General features: G+C 41.4%; 2 protein-coding genes across 2 annotated transcripts in view; one reads left to right on the top strand and one right to left on the bottom strand.

Moving 5' to 3' along the window:
• Positions 1 to 7,895, bottom strand: part of NME7 (NME/NM23 family member 7) — a 91,438-nt gene extending 83,543 nt beyond the window's left edge. Inside the window, exon 1 of the mRNA XM_049824431.1 lies at positions 7,797 to 7,895. Within this exon, the coding sequence (XP_049680388.1) occupies positions 7,797 to 7,799 (3 nt within the window). The 5' untranslated portion in view covers positions 7,800 to 7,895. The remainder of the gene's footprint in view (positions 1 to 7,796) is intronic.
• A 107-nt stretch (positions 7,896 to 8,002) lies between these two features.
• On the top strand, positions 8,003 to 17,161 carry BLZF1 (basic leucine zipper nuclear factor 1). The gene is made up of 7 exons (XM_049824429.1): positions 8,003 to 8,178; positions 9,761 to 9,817; positions 10,963 to 11,402; positions 12,054 to 12,253; positions 13,843 to 13,971; positions 14,563 to 14,782; positions 15,705 to 17,161. Exons 2-7 carry the CDS (start codon positions 9,799 to 9,801, stop codon positions 15,888 to 15,890), a joined length of 1,194 nt encoding a protein of 397 aa, XP_049680386.1. The 5' UTR covers positions 8,003 to 8,178; positions 9,761 to 9,798; the 3' UTR covers positions 15,891 to 17,161.
• Positions 17,162 to 17,500: the final 339 nt, after the last annotated feature.

Raw genomic sequence — 17,500 nt, 5'->3', positions numbered from 1 at the left:
TTGGTTGCCTTGGAATCACAGCTAAGGGATAGAGGGTCCTTCAGCCCGCCGATACTGTGAGCATTAGCACCCAGGATTCTGTGCGAATGCTCTAAAGACCACACATGCTGCATCTGCCTCAAACAGTCAGAGCTTGTAACAGTCAAGTAACAATTTACGATCCTATGAAGTAGACAAACAACTCTGCCAACACCTTTCTTATTCACTACTGTGGGCACTTAAAGCAAGCATTTTGTCTGCACTACTGTTTAACCAAACGTTGACATTGAAATACTGTTTTTTCTCAGATTGTGTCAAATATTAATTGTAAGGTAGGTGGACTAAATCCAGATTTCAGCTAGCACAGATGTCGTGGTCATATAACCTTTATTCTGAAGTCAGACTAATGACAAGTTACATGTGAACAGAAGTTCTCGTGATAAAAGCTGTTCAGCAACTTCCCATTAGTAAACTTGTCAAAAATTAAAAACTTCTGTGGGGTAGAGGAAGCAAAGTATCATGTTCTTAAACTCTCCCAATCTTAATGGTCTTTTACAGGTTCATCTTATGAAGATTTGTTCTACAATTCAAGGATTGATTTCTCTCCCAGAGCATAGGACTTCTCTCATCACAGTTTTGAGCAGACTGTTATTCCCCAGAGATGCAAAGGTCTCTGCTGGATGCAGACAGTGACTAAGAGATTCCAATCCCACACACAGTTTTGGTCAAGTTGCTTAGTTCCACCTTCACAGCTGCCCCCTGCATTACTACATTTGATGTTCAGCACTTTTTTTTTAAAAGGAGGCTATACTTCCCACTTTATCCATTTGTAAAATGGGAACAATCATTATCATTCCTTTTACAGAAGGATAGCAAGATTTAACAGCTAAAATATCCATGCTATTTAGGCATTGTAAATCCCCCTTGGTTTTGCTGAAAACATGGCAGAGGCAGCTCGGTTAGTTCACCCTCATTTCCTGCTTCTGCAGACCCTTCATTGCAGCACAGGAACCAGATACCTGTGGAAGAAGTCAGAAAGGGCTGCTGATGCTGCCCAGCCCACTGCCTCTGTAGTTGCCACCAGGAACCACTGCTAGTCCAGAATGTCAGTAGCTGCAAGGACTGGATCCAGACCACACCTTCCCTCCTCCTCCCCAGTGATTTGGGAACGTTCAGACTTAAAGGCCGTGGTTCAGTTATCAAAAAGTGTACCATACCAGAGAACATCAGACAAGGCATGGACAGCATTGCTCTTATATAACTAGAAAATATATAGCATAATACAGTCCTGCTCCTAGACACTACAGTAATAGAAAGAATACACAGAAAATATAAAAATAGGAGGTATACTAAGTTTAGTGAGGAATCATACTTAAATGTGCACATGTTCATGTGGAAGAACAGGTACACAACCCCAGGCATGCATGCCCACATCTCCCCCCTTCCCATGTGTAGGCCTCTCTTACAAGTGGCTCTCCTTCCAAGTGTGTCAGAATAGTCTGCAGAAAAAGTGCGATTTATTTATTTTTTTTTAATAATTAAGGTAGTCAAAATTATTGAAAAATCCCATGCAAACAAAGAACATGCAACAGGCTCTCTGGAATACATCGCCAGAGAGATCCACTTCTTTGCAAATGCAGGAGCACCCTCTGGTGCTCAAAGACAGGTTGAGCACCTTATTTAAAACTCGAGAATGAACTTCTGAGAGGATCAGTAAGAAGCCGTCTCCGTTTGTCACCAAGACAGTCAGGGGCTGGAGAACACGGCACACAAGATGAGGCTGGGAGAACTGAGCCTACTCAGCTTGGAGAAAAGAAGGCTGAGGGTGACCTTACTGCTGTCTACAACTACCTAACTGAAAGACACCAAAAAGACAGAGCTAGACTCTTCTCGAAGGAGCATAGTGATGGCAAAAAAATGCAAAAGACACAAGTTGAAACATGGGACATTCCAGTTACATATGGGCGGAAAAAAAATTACCAAGGGGCTGGTCAAACACTGGCACAGGCTGCTCAGAGGAGGTGTGTATTCTCCATCTTTGGAGATGTTCAGCATTCGCCTGGATGCAGCCCCGAGCAGCATGGTCTGGTTAGACCGTTTTGAGCAGGTTGGAGGTCCCTTCCAACCTAAATGATGATTCTATGATTCTTATTATAGCTTGGCATCTCCTTGCCTAAAGGTAATGTCCATCCTTCCAAGCTTCTCCAGAACCTACACAGATCTGTTGGGCTTATATATTAACAGAGGTCTAGACGTGCTTTCAAATAATTAAGAGCTCTGATGTAACATTCTTAAGTATAAATTTTAGTCACATCAAATCTGACTGGAACAATTCTCTAAATAACCACTGGCTCTGTCATCAAATCCTATTATTTTTTATTGCCAACTGAAAGGAAAATTTGTAACTTTTCTTTATTCTTGGCAATGGTTCACTGAGTAATTCCTGAATTTCTTCAGTTTTTGACAATATAAAAAAACCCCAACATACAATTAGAACAGATGTGTCAAAGTCATTAAGAACTGCACCTACAACCTGAAGGATCCAGAGAGACAACTCTGGGTGATAAAGGGAGATTAATATTGAATTTATCATTAGGTAATGCTAGATAACTTTGACTATCATAACTGTCAACTATTTAAGCCACTCCATCAGAACAGCCATCAATGCATCTAAAAGTACTTTTAGAGAGATGGCAATTTCTGCAAGCCAAAGCCAAGACTTGGCTAGAGGAGGAGGCAATTTATCCCATGGATTCTGAACCTGTCAACTTTATATTTGTAGGGTGGTATTTTATATAGCACATAATGTCATAAAGATGGCAGCATCAAACCCAAAATGAGCTCCTGGAACAAAGGAAAGTTATATTTCTTACCAGTTTTCATTTGGCTGACAGAGGGCCAAAGATTCTGCTACTTTATCAGCTACATCTTCTGAAATGTACATAGCCTATCTGCTCAAGAAGTAAAGTAGTAGTATTTGGAAACACTAGTTCAGGAAGAAACCATGTCATATTTTTGATGCTCATAGGAAGACTCACCATGCAATAAGCATTTAAAGGCTACCTGATAGCATTCTGCTTATTTTTTTTCCTCACTCTGCATACACTGTTTTATTTTTCCCTGTGATGAAATGCTGCAAATGACAGTTAGCCGTTAAGTAAGGAAACTTGTCTTTGTGGTTGATTCTGTCATGCAAGCTTACAACTCAAAGGGTCAGGCCACTTTACGGCTAGAAAAAAAATTTTAAAAAAATTAAACATAATCATCAGCTGGCACTCTAGTGAAACTGAGTCTTGTTTTAAGACCAAAGAAGCAAATCTTCTCAAGAATTAGGGAAGTGTCTCTGGGGGAGATTTTGCATCTCTTTCCTGGAAGAGTTAAAACCAGCTTTTTTTGTTGTTGTTTTAAATGGCAACTATTTTGCAACAAAAAGTACATAAGTTGAAAATTATGAAAAGAAAAGTTATTTTATAAATGTGCACTTGTTCAGGGAAGTCCATTAGCAGGGAAGAGTTTTGTCTGTTTATATGATCAGCTCTGAATGACAGCTCTTCACCAAAGTTATCCCATTTTACCAGCTACTCCAGTAAGGTTAAGATTACTGGTTCCCAAATGAAACTCCTGTAAACCAATGTATATTCCACAGCTGCCCCATGAGCTGTATTGCCTTTATAAAGTCTTCAGCTGAAAATCTGATCACACCTTGATATGCTGGACCAAGAGGAACCCAGGACTCACTGTTGTTAAGTTCTAGAAATGGCTGATTTGCTTCCTATTTTCTAAGATCCAGTTTCCAAACCATGAAATAAGTCTTTTCCACTGATAAATCAAAGCATTTTAAAAAATTAGTCATGTTTCTTCCCTGTCTAAACTGAGGATTTCTATGTTGATATTCTCTAAACCAGGGGTTTTACCAATGAAATTATGATAATAATAACAACAATAAACATATAACATACAAGTTGTAAAATCTTCTGTTGAAGTGAGCTGAACTGCTCATTTCCAGATACATTCAAGATTGTGGTCAAATTTACAAGACTGCAAGCTCTGGCATCCTACCACAGGAGAGTCTACTTCATATATATTTTCCCCAAACTTTGCAAAAAGAGCTAAGGTAGTTGGACACTCAAATTCCACTAACCATGTGCTTCTACATCCACAAAATCAAAGCCAGATGGCATCATATTAGACAAGTCACCTGGCTTTTACGTGCCTCAATCTCTTTATGGGCAAGATGGAAACAGTATTTGTCTATCCTGTTGTTCAAAGAGTCATTGTAATGTAGGCTGCAGTTGTCAAATGTGCAGGAGTAAGAATAATTGTTTTAAAGAGTGGAGAGAAAGGAAATCATCTAACTGCACCTATGTACAGCCTCTCTAAGTGCAACGAGGCTCTCTGTATCTGTGTGACATGCTGCTTTCTTGCAGAGGCCACTGTTCTCTGGCAAATGCTGTACTCCTGTATCTGGAACACTTTCAAGTGTCAGAGTGCACCAAACTCAGTAAAAAGAAACTAATGTTGTTAAGATGGTGGTCTAATACGTCTCTGCATGTAATTACATTAAAGGCACCATTAAAGAATAATGCATTCCAACTGCCAAGAGAGACAGCACATCTCAGATGGAGATAAGCAAGTTTCCCTTTGGGAATTTGCTGCTTACCATCCACGGCAGCCATGTGTCACACCGGTACAATCAAGATGCCAGAATCCATTCGAGCTGATTTGAAATACTGTCATTTAATGACAATAAAACTGTTTTCTGATGATTAGCAGACCCTTAAGCCAAAGTGCTGTCACAGAAAGACAAATAACAGCAGGATATATTGGAACATTTCTCCCCTTACCTTAGCTTCCACTGTAGCTATGTGCCCAGTTTTACAATACACACAACTACTTCCAGTGTGCTGCTTCCATATGTCTGAAGTATAGAGTCTAACACAAACATGCTCCAAACTGATTCCACTAGAAGTTATTACATTTTTCTTTCTGTGGTCAATCTATACGACTGGAAGCAACACAATACTAAGGGTTTGCCAAGCTCTCCAGCAGAAAATTAATTACTTTCAGAATATAATTAGGTTCCTGAGGCCAAAATCCACCTTGTAGATCAATATTTGAATCCACCAGAAGGAGTCTTTTATTTTTGATTCATTATTCCTGAGAAAAGATGTTTTGAAAATGTTTGAGATGGATCAGGTGTGTACAGTTGTGGTGTCCAACAGCCACATAACTTATCTCTTTCCCAGGATGCTGTGTCCATACCTAATTGGGCAGCACACGTTCCCAAAAAACATCTATTTTCCCATCATCTTCCAGCTACCAAATTATTCTTACTGTATTTTAGGAAACCGGCAGGAGGAAGGGTACCCGAGTGGGGAAACTGGTGGCTTTGTAAGCATAAAAGAAACAAGCAGGACTCTGTAACCCTTGAAAGGCCAGAGAAAACCAAAAGAGAGAGAGGTCCCAGGGCACCGCAGAAGTGCAACAGAGACAGTCAACCTAACCACAGTCTTTGGGAAGATAATGGAACAAATTATTATGCATTCAGTTGTTGAGCATCTAAGATAAGAAGACAATATCATAATAAAAAGCAGATAATGTGAATTTGTCAAGAACAAATCTTTTTCTGACACAGTGAGCAACGGAGAAGCCACAGATGTGACAAACTTAGCTTTGAATGGGCTTTTAATCTAAGTCACCTGAGAGTCTGACAAGCTGAGTAGGGACTTATGGCCTAAATTGAAGAGCAGTTATGACTACTATATGAAGAAGTAATTAGGAATCCTTCTCTTGCAAACTGGGAGTCAAATAAGGTTCCACAATGATCTGCCATTCACCTAGCTTTATTTCATATTTTCATTATTATACTGACAATGAAACAGAGAAACTGCACTTTCAGAATCTGGGCTGATAACTAAGGTGAGAAAGATTGCAAGCAGTTTAATAAACAGAAGCAGAACTCAAAATGATGATCTGAAGATTCTGTAGATGGACACAAAGTACTACAATGATGATCAAGAAAACAAAATGAAATGCAAGGGGAAAAACCAGCCAGACAACAAAAACACAGGAAAAAAAGTTACAGTGGGTTGCATTTAGAGTGTGGGAGTGCAATGAGGTACAGCTGGGAAAAAAAGGATGGCAAACTTGGCACTATGAAGATCTAAGACATGAGAAACAAGTATTTTGCTCTGTTCAGCAGCAGTGAAACACACAGCAAACAATGTAGAGATTAAAGACCACATTTAGAGAAAACTGCAGACAGTGGAAAAAAAATCTGAAGTTTTAAACCACAAGACCAGTAGGAAAATAATAAAGAACAAAATTTGTTTAGCAGAGAATAATGTGTAAAGAGGAAAGGGCGAAGTTATACTCTTCAAGTTCTTCCCCACGTAAAAGACAAAAATGGAATATCTTTATACCCACCAAGGATAGAACAAGTAATCACTGGCATAATTTGCAGCATGGAGTATATTAGGAAAAAACCTCAGTGAACTATAAAAGTCATCATGTAACGGAATGACGTCAACAGATCATGCAGTTCCTATCACTGAAGGCTTTTCAAAACAAATTAAACAAATTTACCATGAAGTGTTTTGTCAGAGGTTGCTGTAAGATTTGACACCGCTTTAATGAATCAGTTAACTTGGTGTCACCTCAGAAATAAAGTGAGGTTAGAAACACATTACACTCATGGTGACAGTCAACTACAACTAAGTGAACATTTTACCTAAGTGACATCTGCGTGAAGTCACAAAGCAGAACTTCTGCCGACTGAGTAAATTCAACATGGGAATTGAAAATTACAATTTTGCCTGGATTAAACAAAAGACCCGTAACCCCTGTATTTGAAAACAAACCGCGGCATTCCTACTTAAGTGGCAAATGCTGATCTTGAGTTTGTGTTCCGAAAGCAAGGTGGAAACAAAGCCGCACGCTACACAGCCGCAGGAGCTGGGGCAAATCTCAGCTGCTTGCAGCAGGTATTTAAAGCTGCTCACGCTAGCAGGTGCATCCACCAGGCTCTTACCTGTATCTTGCATATGTGTTTGAGTACAAAATTCAAAGTTGTTGGGTTTTAATCAGCTTTGAAACACTGGTTTTTGCATACCATCTTCGGCAAAGATGTCGGCACAACGTCAGTTGTGTTAGTTTTCGTTAGTGATGACATCCTGTCATCTTCCTTGCATTACTAAACAGATCTGGTTCAAGAACAGGCTGTTGCACCTGAAACATATTGCCTTAAAATTCACCAGCTGCCTTCCCACTGGGTCCCTCATGAGTTTCCGAACTAGCTTGTTCCCAATTCAGGGCGGCTCGGACGCGCAAACGGCTTTCCAGTCGGGCACCGACGAGGCCTAACAGCACTTTAAAATTACCCACTCACCGCGCCTCGCAAGATCCCTCAGAAAAGAGCCAGGCAGGGCCAGGGCAAACTTCCAGCCAGGACAAACCTCACCAGCGCCCACCGGGCCGGCCGGCCCGGCCAGCGGGGGACAGCGGCGGAACCTCCCCGCCCCGCTCACGCCGCCTTTGCGCCGGGGAGCGCTGAGGGGAGCGCTGAGGGGAGCGCTGAGGGGAGCGCTGAGGGGAGCGCTGAGGGGAGCGCTGAGGGGAGCGCTGAGGGGAGCGCTGAGGGGAGCGCTGAGGGGAGCGCTGAGCGGGCCCCGCGGCCGTTATTCCGGCACCTCGGCACCACCTGCCGCGGGACTGAGCTTCGCCCTGCGGAAGGGGACCGGCATGACGGCTCGGAGCTGCCGCCGCTGGCCCCCGGCCCCGCTCCTCCCGCCGCCCCTTCCCGCCCCGGCGGCGCTCACCATGGCGATGGCGACGGGCGTCCCGCCTCACCCTGGTGCCGCGAGCGCGACGTGACGCCGCGCGAAGCCGCGCGCCTGGCAACCGAAGCCCCGCCCCCGTGCACGGCCCAGCGATTGGGTGAAACGAATACGTCAACAAGCCGGCGCGCTCCGCCCACCGCCGGAAGCGGAAGTTGGGGGCGGTGGCGGCGGTGGCGTCTGTGGGGACCGGGGAGGGGGTCGGGGCGGCGGCGGCGGCGCTCGGGAGCGGCAGGGGTTGGGCCCGGGCCCCCGGCGCAGGACTCGGCCCGTGTCGGCCAGGACTGCCGTGGGGTGAGGAACCCCTTTTGTGGAGCGGTGGGTAACGTCCGGCTCTGGCTTACCGGCAGGCCGTGGGGCTGAGGTGAGAGGGGGCGGCGGGGGCTGGGTGGGCCGTGGTTTTCCGAGGCCCTCGTGGGTCGCGGTTCAGCCGTGTTAACAGAGGGTTTCTTTGCGTGGTTTGTCGTGTGGGGGGGGGTTCTGCAGGGCGCGACGTTAGCCGAGAGGCGTAGTGGTTAACGATTCAACCAGTGAAGGAGTTTTGCCTGTACGGATGTAATAAAAGGGGAGGGGAGGGTGTAGAGCCTTATGGTGAGACTTTGAAAGTAACAGGACAGTGAGAACAGTATTATAACACGAACAGTGGAGGAGCAGGATCATCAGCAGATGGTCTCAGGTGAAGCGGATAAGACCAAATGCTCATAATCATTTTTTTTATTGAGCTTTCTTGCCTCTATCTGGGAAGCTACGTCTTCGTCCTCCTTGTTCTCTGCCAATGAGTAGAGATCCTCAACCAAAAATGAATGAACAGTAGTGGTGATTAGCACATCATGGTCTTAAGTGAGGAAAAACATAACTCCAGCTGTAGGAGCAACAGATAGCGGGATGTTCCTGTATCTATAGTTTGAGAAAACTCAGGGAGGGAAAGTAATTTCTTTTGTCTTCTAGTCGTGACAAAAAATAAACCTACCTCTCACAAAACAAATTGTGAATCTGGAAAGCTGGCAGTAGTGTGTTCCCTGCTACCACTATCTTTTCATGGCAGACAGCTGTAGCAGTAGGAGTCAAAAAAAGTTGTAGTTAAGCTTTTCTGTTAGTGGTATAATGAAAGAAAGCAAGGGCTTTGGGAGATCTCCCTTGAATAACAGGGAGAACTAAAGCGAAAAAAAACCCCAACAGGATATAGCAATCTCAAACTAATGTAGTTAGTGACAGACCCTAGAAAAGGGAGGTAAGTGGCCCGGGAAGTTGGGAGTGGGTGGACCTGTGGGTAGAGGAGGGAATGGTCAACAGAGTTTGTGGGTAAGGGAGAAAATGGTCGAGATGGCAGTTTGGGCCGAACGGGGGGTAAAGCTTTACTGTTGGCTTAAACTAAGCACGTGCAGCCGCTCGGGGCACCGACTCCTGCTTTAGCTGGGAATTGGCTGTGTTAAAAAAAAAAAAAAAAAAAGTAGTAAAAAACTTGCCATAGTTTCCTCCTCACCTCTTGGTCTGCTTTAAGCATGATGTGCGATTTCCCTTTCTTGTGGTTCTGTGATGCTTAGGTTATCTCTGCACAGTCATGCTGTTGTACTCTGGGAGTGTTAAGAGTTTTAAAGGGTCAGATGAGGGCTTACTGAAAAAAGGAGGGAGACTGGAAAGAGAAATTTGAGGAATGGAAACTGGAACTGGATGACAAGCTAGAGATAGGAGTTGAAGTCCACCTCTTAGTAAAAAAAGAAACAAGTGCCAGAAGTCTGAGGCCTTCCCCTTTTAACTCTTTGGGTCCTGGTGTCGTTTTTATAATTTTGGGGTTGTTTCCTTTGTTTTGATGTGATTTTTTTTTTTTACTGTGCTACTGAATTGGAGTTTAGAGGTTTTACGAGAAAACAGGGTAATCCAAGATTAACTATCACTGTTACCTTGTTAAAGATTTGGTTTTTTTCCCCTCCTCTTTTCCTCTTCAGACTTAAGTAGTTAGGAAGAGCTGACTGCGAAAGAGAAAATGACATCTCTAGAAAAAGGTAGGTGGTTCACATGATATCTAAGCAGACTGGATTAAAAGTACCTTAACTTGAATTCTAAAGACCAGAGGTACACTGTATGCCAGGCTCCATTCCTTTAAACTTATTCCTTTTATGTAGCTATTAGGAAGTAGTTAAGTGACTTCATTATTGCAATGAAAACCAGAGCTGCCTGGATGGAACAGCTAATTGAATGTAGTTTTCTAATCCAGCTTTGTATTGAAAAACAAGTTTGTCACTGGTACTGTCATCTGTCTGTACGCTTGTCTTGTCAGTCCTCCTCTAGTATTTGGAACCTGTTGGTACTGATTCAGCCAACTTGAAAGTAGGGCAATATAATGGTGTTACTACACCATTTTTTAAATTCATTATTTTGATAGAGGACACAGGCTCATATTACTGCCTGCAGTATGAGGAAAAAAAGCAGTATGTGTAGCTATGTTCTAAGAAACTTTCTTGCTTTCACCCATTGTGAGGAAACTTTACTACAAGAATATTTCATTCAGCTGAAAACTTAATGAACTTAAATAAAATGAATTTTAGTAAACATTATCATGCATATTGGGGAATTCAGAGCAGAGTGCAGCATTACTGGGAATACTGGGGTCTGTTGATTAGAAATGAATCAGAACTGGCTTGTTGGCTTTTAAACCTTCACTTGGACAACTTAAACACATGGTAGATAGCACTTAAAAGCCTGCTAAACTTCTTAAGGTGTTAGTAGCAATGTAGCTAATAACTGCTTTTCATTTACTTCTTGCTTTTAAAATGAGACCACTCTGATTCTGTCAGCTCCCAAAAACTGGTTTTGCTTTCAGCCTATGAGTAATATTGTCAAGAATTTTCTCTGTACTAACTCGCTTTTGTGTCTGCATTTAATCTTGTACGGCAGCAGGAAATTAAGATTAATACAACACAGATCAATGTTTGTGTCTTGTACTATTAGTATTAATGAGTGATACACACATGAGTAAGGACTTTTCTAACTTGTGCTTGATATTTGCTGTTGCAAAGGACTGTTTTACACATGCAGTGTGCAATTAAAATCTGTAACTTTCAAGTACAGAAATTAAGTGAAGAGTTACAATGAGACTATAGCAAAGTGAAAGGTAGTAAACTTTCCCTCTGCTAATTCTAAATTTTAGTTGACGATGCCTCGTCACCCATCCGAGGACCTGGAGATGGCATGGAAACAGAGCAGACAGCTGAATCTGTGGAAGGAATCTCTGGAGCCAGCACTGCAAACCATCACATCCACCATAGCCCACATAAAAAGACAGTGTCTTCCCTGAGTCCTGGAGTTCTGCAGCTAGGGAAAGTACATGCTGATAAATCAGTGGAGATTGAAGCTATTCGTATATTAGTCCCCAAAGCAGCTATCACCCATGTTGTTCCAACTAAAAACGGTAAGGTAGCTAAGTCAGTGGGACATAAAGGAGACGCGTTCCATCAGTCAGATGGAGCCACAGATCCCAAGAAAGAACAGGTAGAGCTGAAAAATGCAATCGAAAAGCTAAAGAATTCAGAAAAGCGGTTGTTACAGGACAAAGAAGGTCTCTCTAATCAGCTGCGGATACAGACAGAGGTAAGCAATGAAAGGTATTTTCTCTCACACAGCTGAGCTGCTTTAGTTTGTATAAGCTATGACACCCTAGCCTTGAAACAAATACTTTCCCTTTTGAACTTATCAGCTAAGATACAGAGTAGGAGTACATCCAAGTAACCCAGTGCTGCTTCTCTGACAACAGACGAAAGAATCAAAGGCTTGAATCTGGGAGAAACACATTAGAGGGCTGCAGGGGAAATGGATCTTTCATGAGGAAAGATTTTGCTTCTCAACTCAACTGCTAAGTGAAAAATCTTATGTCATAGAAGGGGTGACTATAATTTTCTACATAATATAATCTGTGGATGTCTTGTCTAATCCTCTGTTATGTTACTGATTCAGGACTTGAATACTACTGAAACTTTCTTTGTTTCCTATAGCAGGCTTTTGTTCTTCCTTTTGGGCCTCTGTTAGAATTTAAACAAGAATGTGTTAAGTGCGCATTAGTCAATGTTTATGCTCGCTGGAGTAGATTACGGGGTTTACTATACTCTGCATTGGATGTGTCCCATTCTGGAAAGAGAAAGAAAATTTATTGTTAGCAATTTGCAATAACTTGCCATGGATTCTGGAAGTAGGACGTGTTTCATTCTATATTGATAACTACAGGACAGTCTGGTCTAATTCTAGGTGAATCGGGAGCTGAAGAAATTACTTGTTGCTTCCGTTGGGGATGATCTGCAGTATCACTTTGAACGGATGGCTCGTGAGAAAAATCAGCTAATCCTAGAAAATGAAGTCCTGGGCCGGAATATGTCTCAGTTGTCTGAACAATTGGAGCGCATGTCTATACAATGTGATGTGTGGCGAAGCAAATTCCTAGCAAGCAGGTATGCCCTCTTACAAAACTGTTACAACAGCGTTCTGCTTCAGTCTTTTATTATGTACACCCATTGCAATGTGTGGCAACGTGCTTATATACGCAGAGGACAGCCACAACAGCTATACGGACATCTACGATGAAATCTGAATATATAGAAGAGGTACAAAGAAAGTAAGCTCCTTGTAAATCTCAGTAGTTCTGCTTTTCAAAGGTAATACAGTGGGTCCTAAACCTCCTAAAATCTTAACTACCGTTCTTGTCAACACAGCAAGGGAAATTCTTAATTCTGATAGACTGTGTGCAGTTTAGGGTTTAAAAATGTCTTCCAGGACAGCTGTCTTAACTTGTCTTAAAGGTAATTGGCTTGATTTTCATCCCCACCCCCCCCCAGTATGATACAATCACCAGTTTGTGAAGAAGTTGATTTGGTAAGAACTCTGCTTATTCAGGGAAGAGCAGCTCGGCATGGAAGAAAGAGCAGGGGAACCTCTTCATTAAACACTGGTTGTGTTACTGCTAAGAACCCTACTGTTAACTTCTCTAACCATAAAAGCTGCTCTGAATGTCAAAATCTCATTTGACAATGGATTAGACTTTTAACTTCCTAAATATAGTTGTCTTACCGGATCTGTAAATAGCGTTACAGAGTTTGTAATCTGCTGTGCTCAGATATAACTGACTAAATTTTAATTATGGTGCTTAATGCATATTACAAAAGACCTTACTGCTTGAAGAAAATGGTAATAGAGTACAGTCTCTTCCCTTTAATTTGTTGGTCTTAAGTTTCAGCATATTGAGTGAATGGTAATTACTTGTGATAGTCCTAGCTAGGCAAGAGTTACTATCCTAACTTAACTTGTTTCTTCAGCATTAATAGTTAGTTCTGAGATCTGGGATGTGAGTCCCTGGTGATGTGTTTGGAGTAACACCCTTCAATATTGCAACGTTCTGGTTCATTGTGATCTCAGATTTCTAACTGGTTGTTGTTTAAGTGTCCTTCTGGTTTTTGCATTTGCAGTATTGGAGGGATATGAAGTACCTGCTTGAGGGGTCAGTGCCAAGCATCATGGCATAGCAATATGTGGCAACAGTTTTCTCGTTTGTAGCTCTTAAATGCTCATATCTGGTGCACGCAATGTCTCATTACTGCCCCAGGAAAGGTAAAGAGGTAAATGAATGCAGTCTATAGCCATAGCTATCATCTTTGGAGATGAATATGAAAAGATGATGTGATTACAGCATACTTGTGAGAACCTTGTTAGTGAAACAAAATGTATTGAGCTTTTTATCTCGGGATCCTTGTCCACCATGTTCACTTACCCAAGGTATTTTGAAATGTCTGTTACTAGATTTGTATTAAGTGACATAGGATTGTTTAAACTCAGCGAGTCAAAACATAATCTTGCACTTGTGTTGACTGTAGTTGAACAGCAATTATTCTTAATACCCATCCTTTGTAATTAGGTTAATATAGGCTCTATATGGGGGAGGGGAGCGAGAACAGCAGCTTAATCCTGACAAATTACTGTCTGTAGCAGAATGAAGGTGACTTTCAGACTGCTTGCTTACACTACTGATTGGAGATTTCTTTTGCAGGGTTATGGCTGATGAGCTAACCAATACCAGAGCAGTTCTTCAGCGTCAAACCAGGGATGCACAAAGTGCAATCCAGGACTTGCTGAATGAACGCGATCAGTTCCGTCAAGAGATGATTGAAACACAGAAGTATGATTTTTCTAATTCAGACTACCTCTGTGCAAACTTCATTTATGTCAGTTTATTCTAGGCCTGAGAAGAATCAAGTGACTCCCCTGTTCCAGTGATATTAAATAAAAATCAGTTATGCTGATGGATAGTATGGTCACTTTTCAGTCTCAGAGCGGAAAGCCAAAGTAGCATTAATTCTTTCTTCATTCCTTGGAGGTGTGAGGTCTTCAGGGTAATATACTGTAGAACTGACATCCCTCGTGTCCCCAGGCTTTCTCTATTTAATCACTTACTGTCTTGACTTCAAGTCTCCTCTGTCTCCTTGCAAAACATACAGATTCTTCTACCCGCACTGACTTTTTAGTGCTTATCCTGCCAGATGTCAAATAAGATTTACCAGTATTAAAGTACTATGTTGGTGAGGCTTTGCCGTGGAGAACAGCCTGTTTGCCTCCTTTTTTTTAAACACTTTTTTTTTCTTCTCATTTTTTTGGTTAACATTTAGCATGTGCAGTAAGTCTTGGGAAGGGATGGTTCCTCTGAAGTATGCTGTGTGCAGATAGTATAGAGTACAATACCACTAACAGTGCTTTTTTCTTTTCTGCACAGGCTGCTGGAGGAGCTGATGGTTTCTCTTCAATGGGGGAGACAACAGACATACTATCCTAGTGCCCAACCTTACACTACAACAGAGCTAGCAGCTGTGAACTGTAAGCTAGCCAAAGCTGTAAGCTCACATCTTCTTGGAAATGTTGGTACTAACAGTCCGAAAAAGACTTCAACAGCTGTGGAGTTTTGCAATACCCCTGCTGAGAAAATGGCTGAAATGGTAAGAACTCTTCATACATCTCAATCTGTCAGCATGGAGTCTTCTTTCCAGAAAGAAACACCTTGCTTTGTGTTAACTGCTTAATATCTTGCCTTTTTAAAAAACTATTTACAGGGGAAACATGCTGAATAGAGCTGTCTTTTTCCCTCATCAAAAAACCCCAACAAAACTACAACACACTAACCCCAAACAAAAAAACCCACACTCAAAAAATCCAACCCCAAAACCTCCCAAAACCAAACTAACTTGGAATAATAAGCAGAACAATGTAAATAATGTGATGATAACCTACTGTTTCCTTCTCTGACCCTAGCACCACAAATGACTGGGTCGAAAATTGTTTAGAGTTAGTGTGTCAGGAGGAAGCCAATTGAAAATGCTTTGTTGAGTTTAAAAACTGAGTGAGAGAAGAAATTCAGGTAGGAATAAGTTCTAACACTTCAGCATAGTTTCTGTTGCCCTAAAAAATTAGTTCTGTTGAAAGTTGGTGGAAACGCAGAGAGAAGCTATATGATTGCCTTTAAAGATAAGGTTCCAGTGCAGGAAGCTTGATGTTTAAATAGCAAACTAGACCAACAGTTTAGTCTGGAAGCAACTGAGTAATAGTTGAGCAGCAGGAGGCTTACAGTGCCTAGTGATCTGTGGTGTTCTTGCCTGGTTTTGCTCAACTCTGCTAAAAAGATTAGAGGGGTTTTTTATTCTCAATAAAATTGTACCTTGGATTTCTGATGGACGTTACTAATTTATGAACAGTACTTAGTGTCTTTGTATTGAGGGTCTGGATAGATGGATGTTTAGTTTTCAACTTGGAAAAAAACTGAAAAATGGCTTTTGAGCAGAATTCCTTCCTAGCTGTTAGAGAAGGATAAAACCCATGAAACTTAATAGATATATTTTCAGTCTCAATTTTTCCATCCTTTAGGTGTTACGTGTACTGGATCCAGCTGCACGTACAGAAACATCAACAGAAGTTTCTTTTTCTGAGACTTCTCCATCCTCCTTCCTTTCCACAAAGAAGAATATTGGACGTTTTCACCCATATACAAGATACGAAGATGTAACTTTCAATTGTTGCAATCACTGTCAAGGAGAGCTGATAGTCCTTTAAAACCGCAGCCAGGGCAACTGCACATGCACTTGTTCTGAAGAATTACACTAGTTGATGTTCAGCAGACTTCCCTTTTTCCTATTTCTTTCCATAATGGGTGGGTTTAACATTGGAAATTACGCAGCTTCTGTTTCTCTACCTCTTGAAGTTAGGGACTGACAGGATTTCCTTAGATTCTGGGATACTTCTACTACTTTTCAGTCTGGAAAGCTACTTATTTTCTTCCTCAAAGGCAAGACCAAAAATGTTATGCTGGTCCAATTTGTAGAGCATAGAGATGCCCTTGACTGTTTAAGGCTTACAGTCTTACTGGCAAATTTCAATGAATTTCTCTTTAGGAGAAAAAAGTGTAACTATACCAAAGTAAATGAATTGCTGATAGGTTATGTTTATTAAAAAAAAAAAAAGGCAATGGAAAATGGTCAGCTCCATGGGTTTTTTTGTTTTGTTTTTTTTTTTTTAATCTTAGCCAAGGTGATGAACTGTCCTCAAGTCTATGTTCAGCCTTTTAAACTTAGTAATAAAAAAGGAACATGTGCAATGATTCCTCATAGCTGTAAGTTCTGAAAGTAAGAACATATGTAGTGTTGCAGCTTTCCTGGCAAGAAGGGGAAAGAGCTTGAATGAACTCTAGCTGTAATATATAAATAGTAATTGGGTTTAAATGGATTCTGGAAAACTGTGTGGGGTGAGATTAGTCATGTCTTTCCATAAAGCTAAAATAATGGCTTTTCCATCTATTTCAGCTTCTAGAGCGAAGCTGCTGCATAGCTGATCCTCAGCAAAGACAGACTGATATACCTCTGTTAGTACATAGTGTTCAAACCTGACCTAGCATTAGAACTCAGTCCTTGCCCAAGGTCTTCCTTGGGTGTTACGGGAAGCTGAAGATAAGCACTAAGTTTGCACAGATACTGGTAAAAAAAAAATATTTTTTTACTTGTATGGTTTTATAATCTTGATGTAGGTTCAAAAAGAACTTTTAGCAGATAATCTGCTAAATCCAAAGAAGCCTATTTAAGTTGCAAATGTGAAGAGGAAAGGTAGGAGGATGCAAATATACATTTGAATTTCTTAGTTTCACTCTGAGATTTATCATATGTAAGTGTCTAGTTTTGGGGAAAGTATTTCTGAAATGGTTGCTGTTACCCAGTTTTCCTTTGGATCTCATACCATGATCAGAGTATGTGAGTTACAAGTTCTTGCTGTTGCTGGCCCCGCTTTGGTTTGCATGAAGAAAGCTACAATAAACTTTCTTTGCTTCCTTTCAAGTTGCAGTTCTGGATTTAATATAGCTGTATTTCTGACCTTGTTTTCTCTGCAGCATAAAAGGAACTGTATGACATTGAACTGTAAAACCCTTCACTCTGCTGGTCTGAGGTAATGAACCAAGCAGCACTTATTTTGTAGCTTACTACAGTTAGAGAGAGGGCATGAACCTTTGCGAATTTTCCCCCTGTGTTTGCTTGCTAGACACAAGAAGCATTTCTTGCCCTTGGTGTCAGGGGAAGGTAGAGGAAGGAGGAAGGTACCTGTTACTCATGTTTCTCATTAGCATGTGAAATTCTCATGTTACATCCATGCCCTTTATCTATGCTGGCAAAAGCTGC

The sequence above is a fragment of the Accipiter gentilis genome, chromosome 21 (genome assembly GCF_929443795.1).
Source record: "Accipiter gentilis chromosome 21, bAccGen1.1, whole genome shotgun sequence".
Classification (NCBI taxonomy): domain Eukaryota; kingdom Metazoa; phylum Chordata; class Aves; order Accipitriformes; family Accipitridae; genus Astur; species Astur gentilis.
The sequence above is the reverse complement of the archived record's forward strand: the minus strand, read 5'-3'. Positions and strand labels throughout refer to the sequence as shown.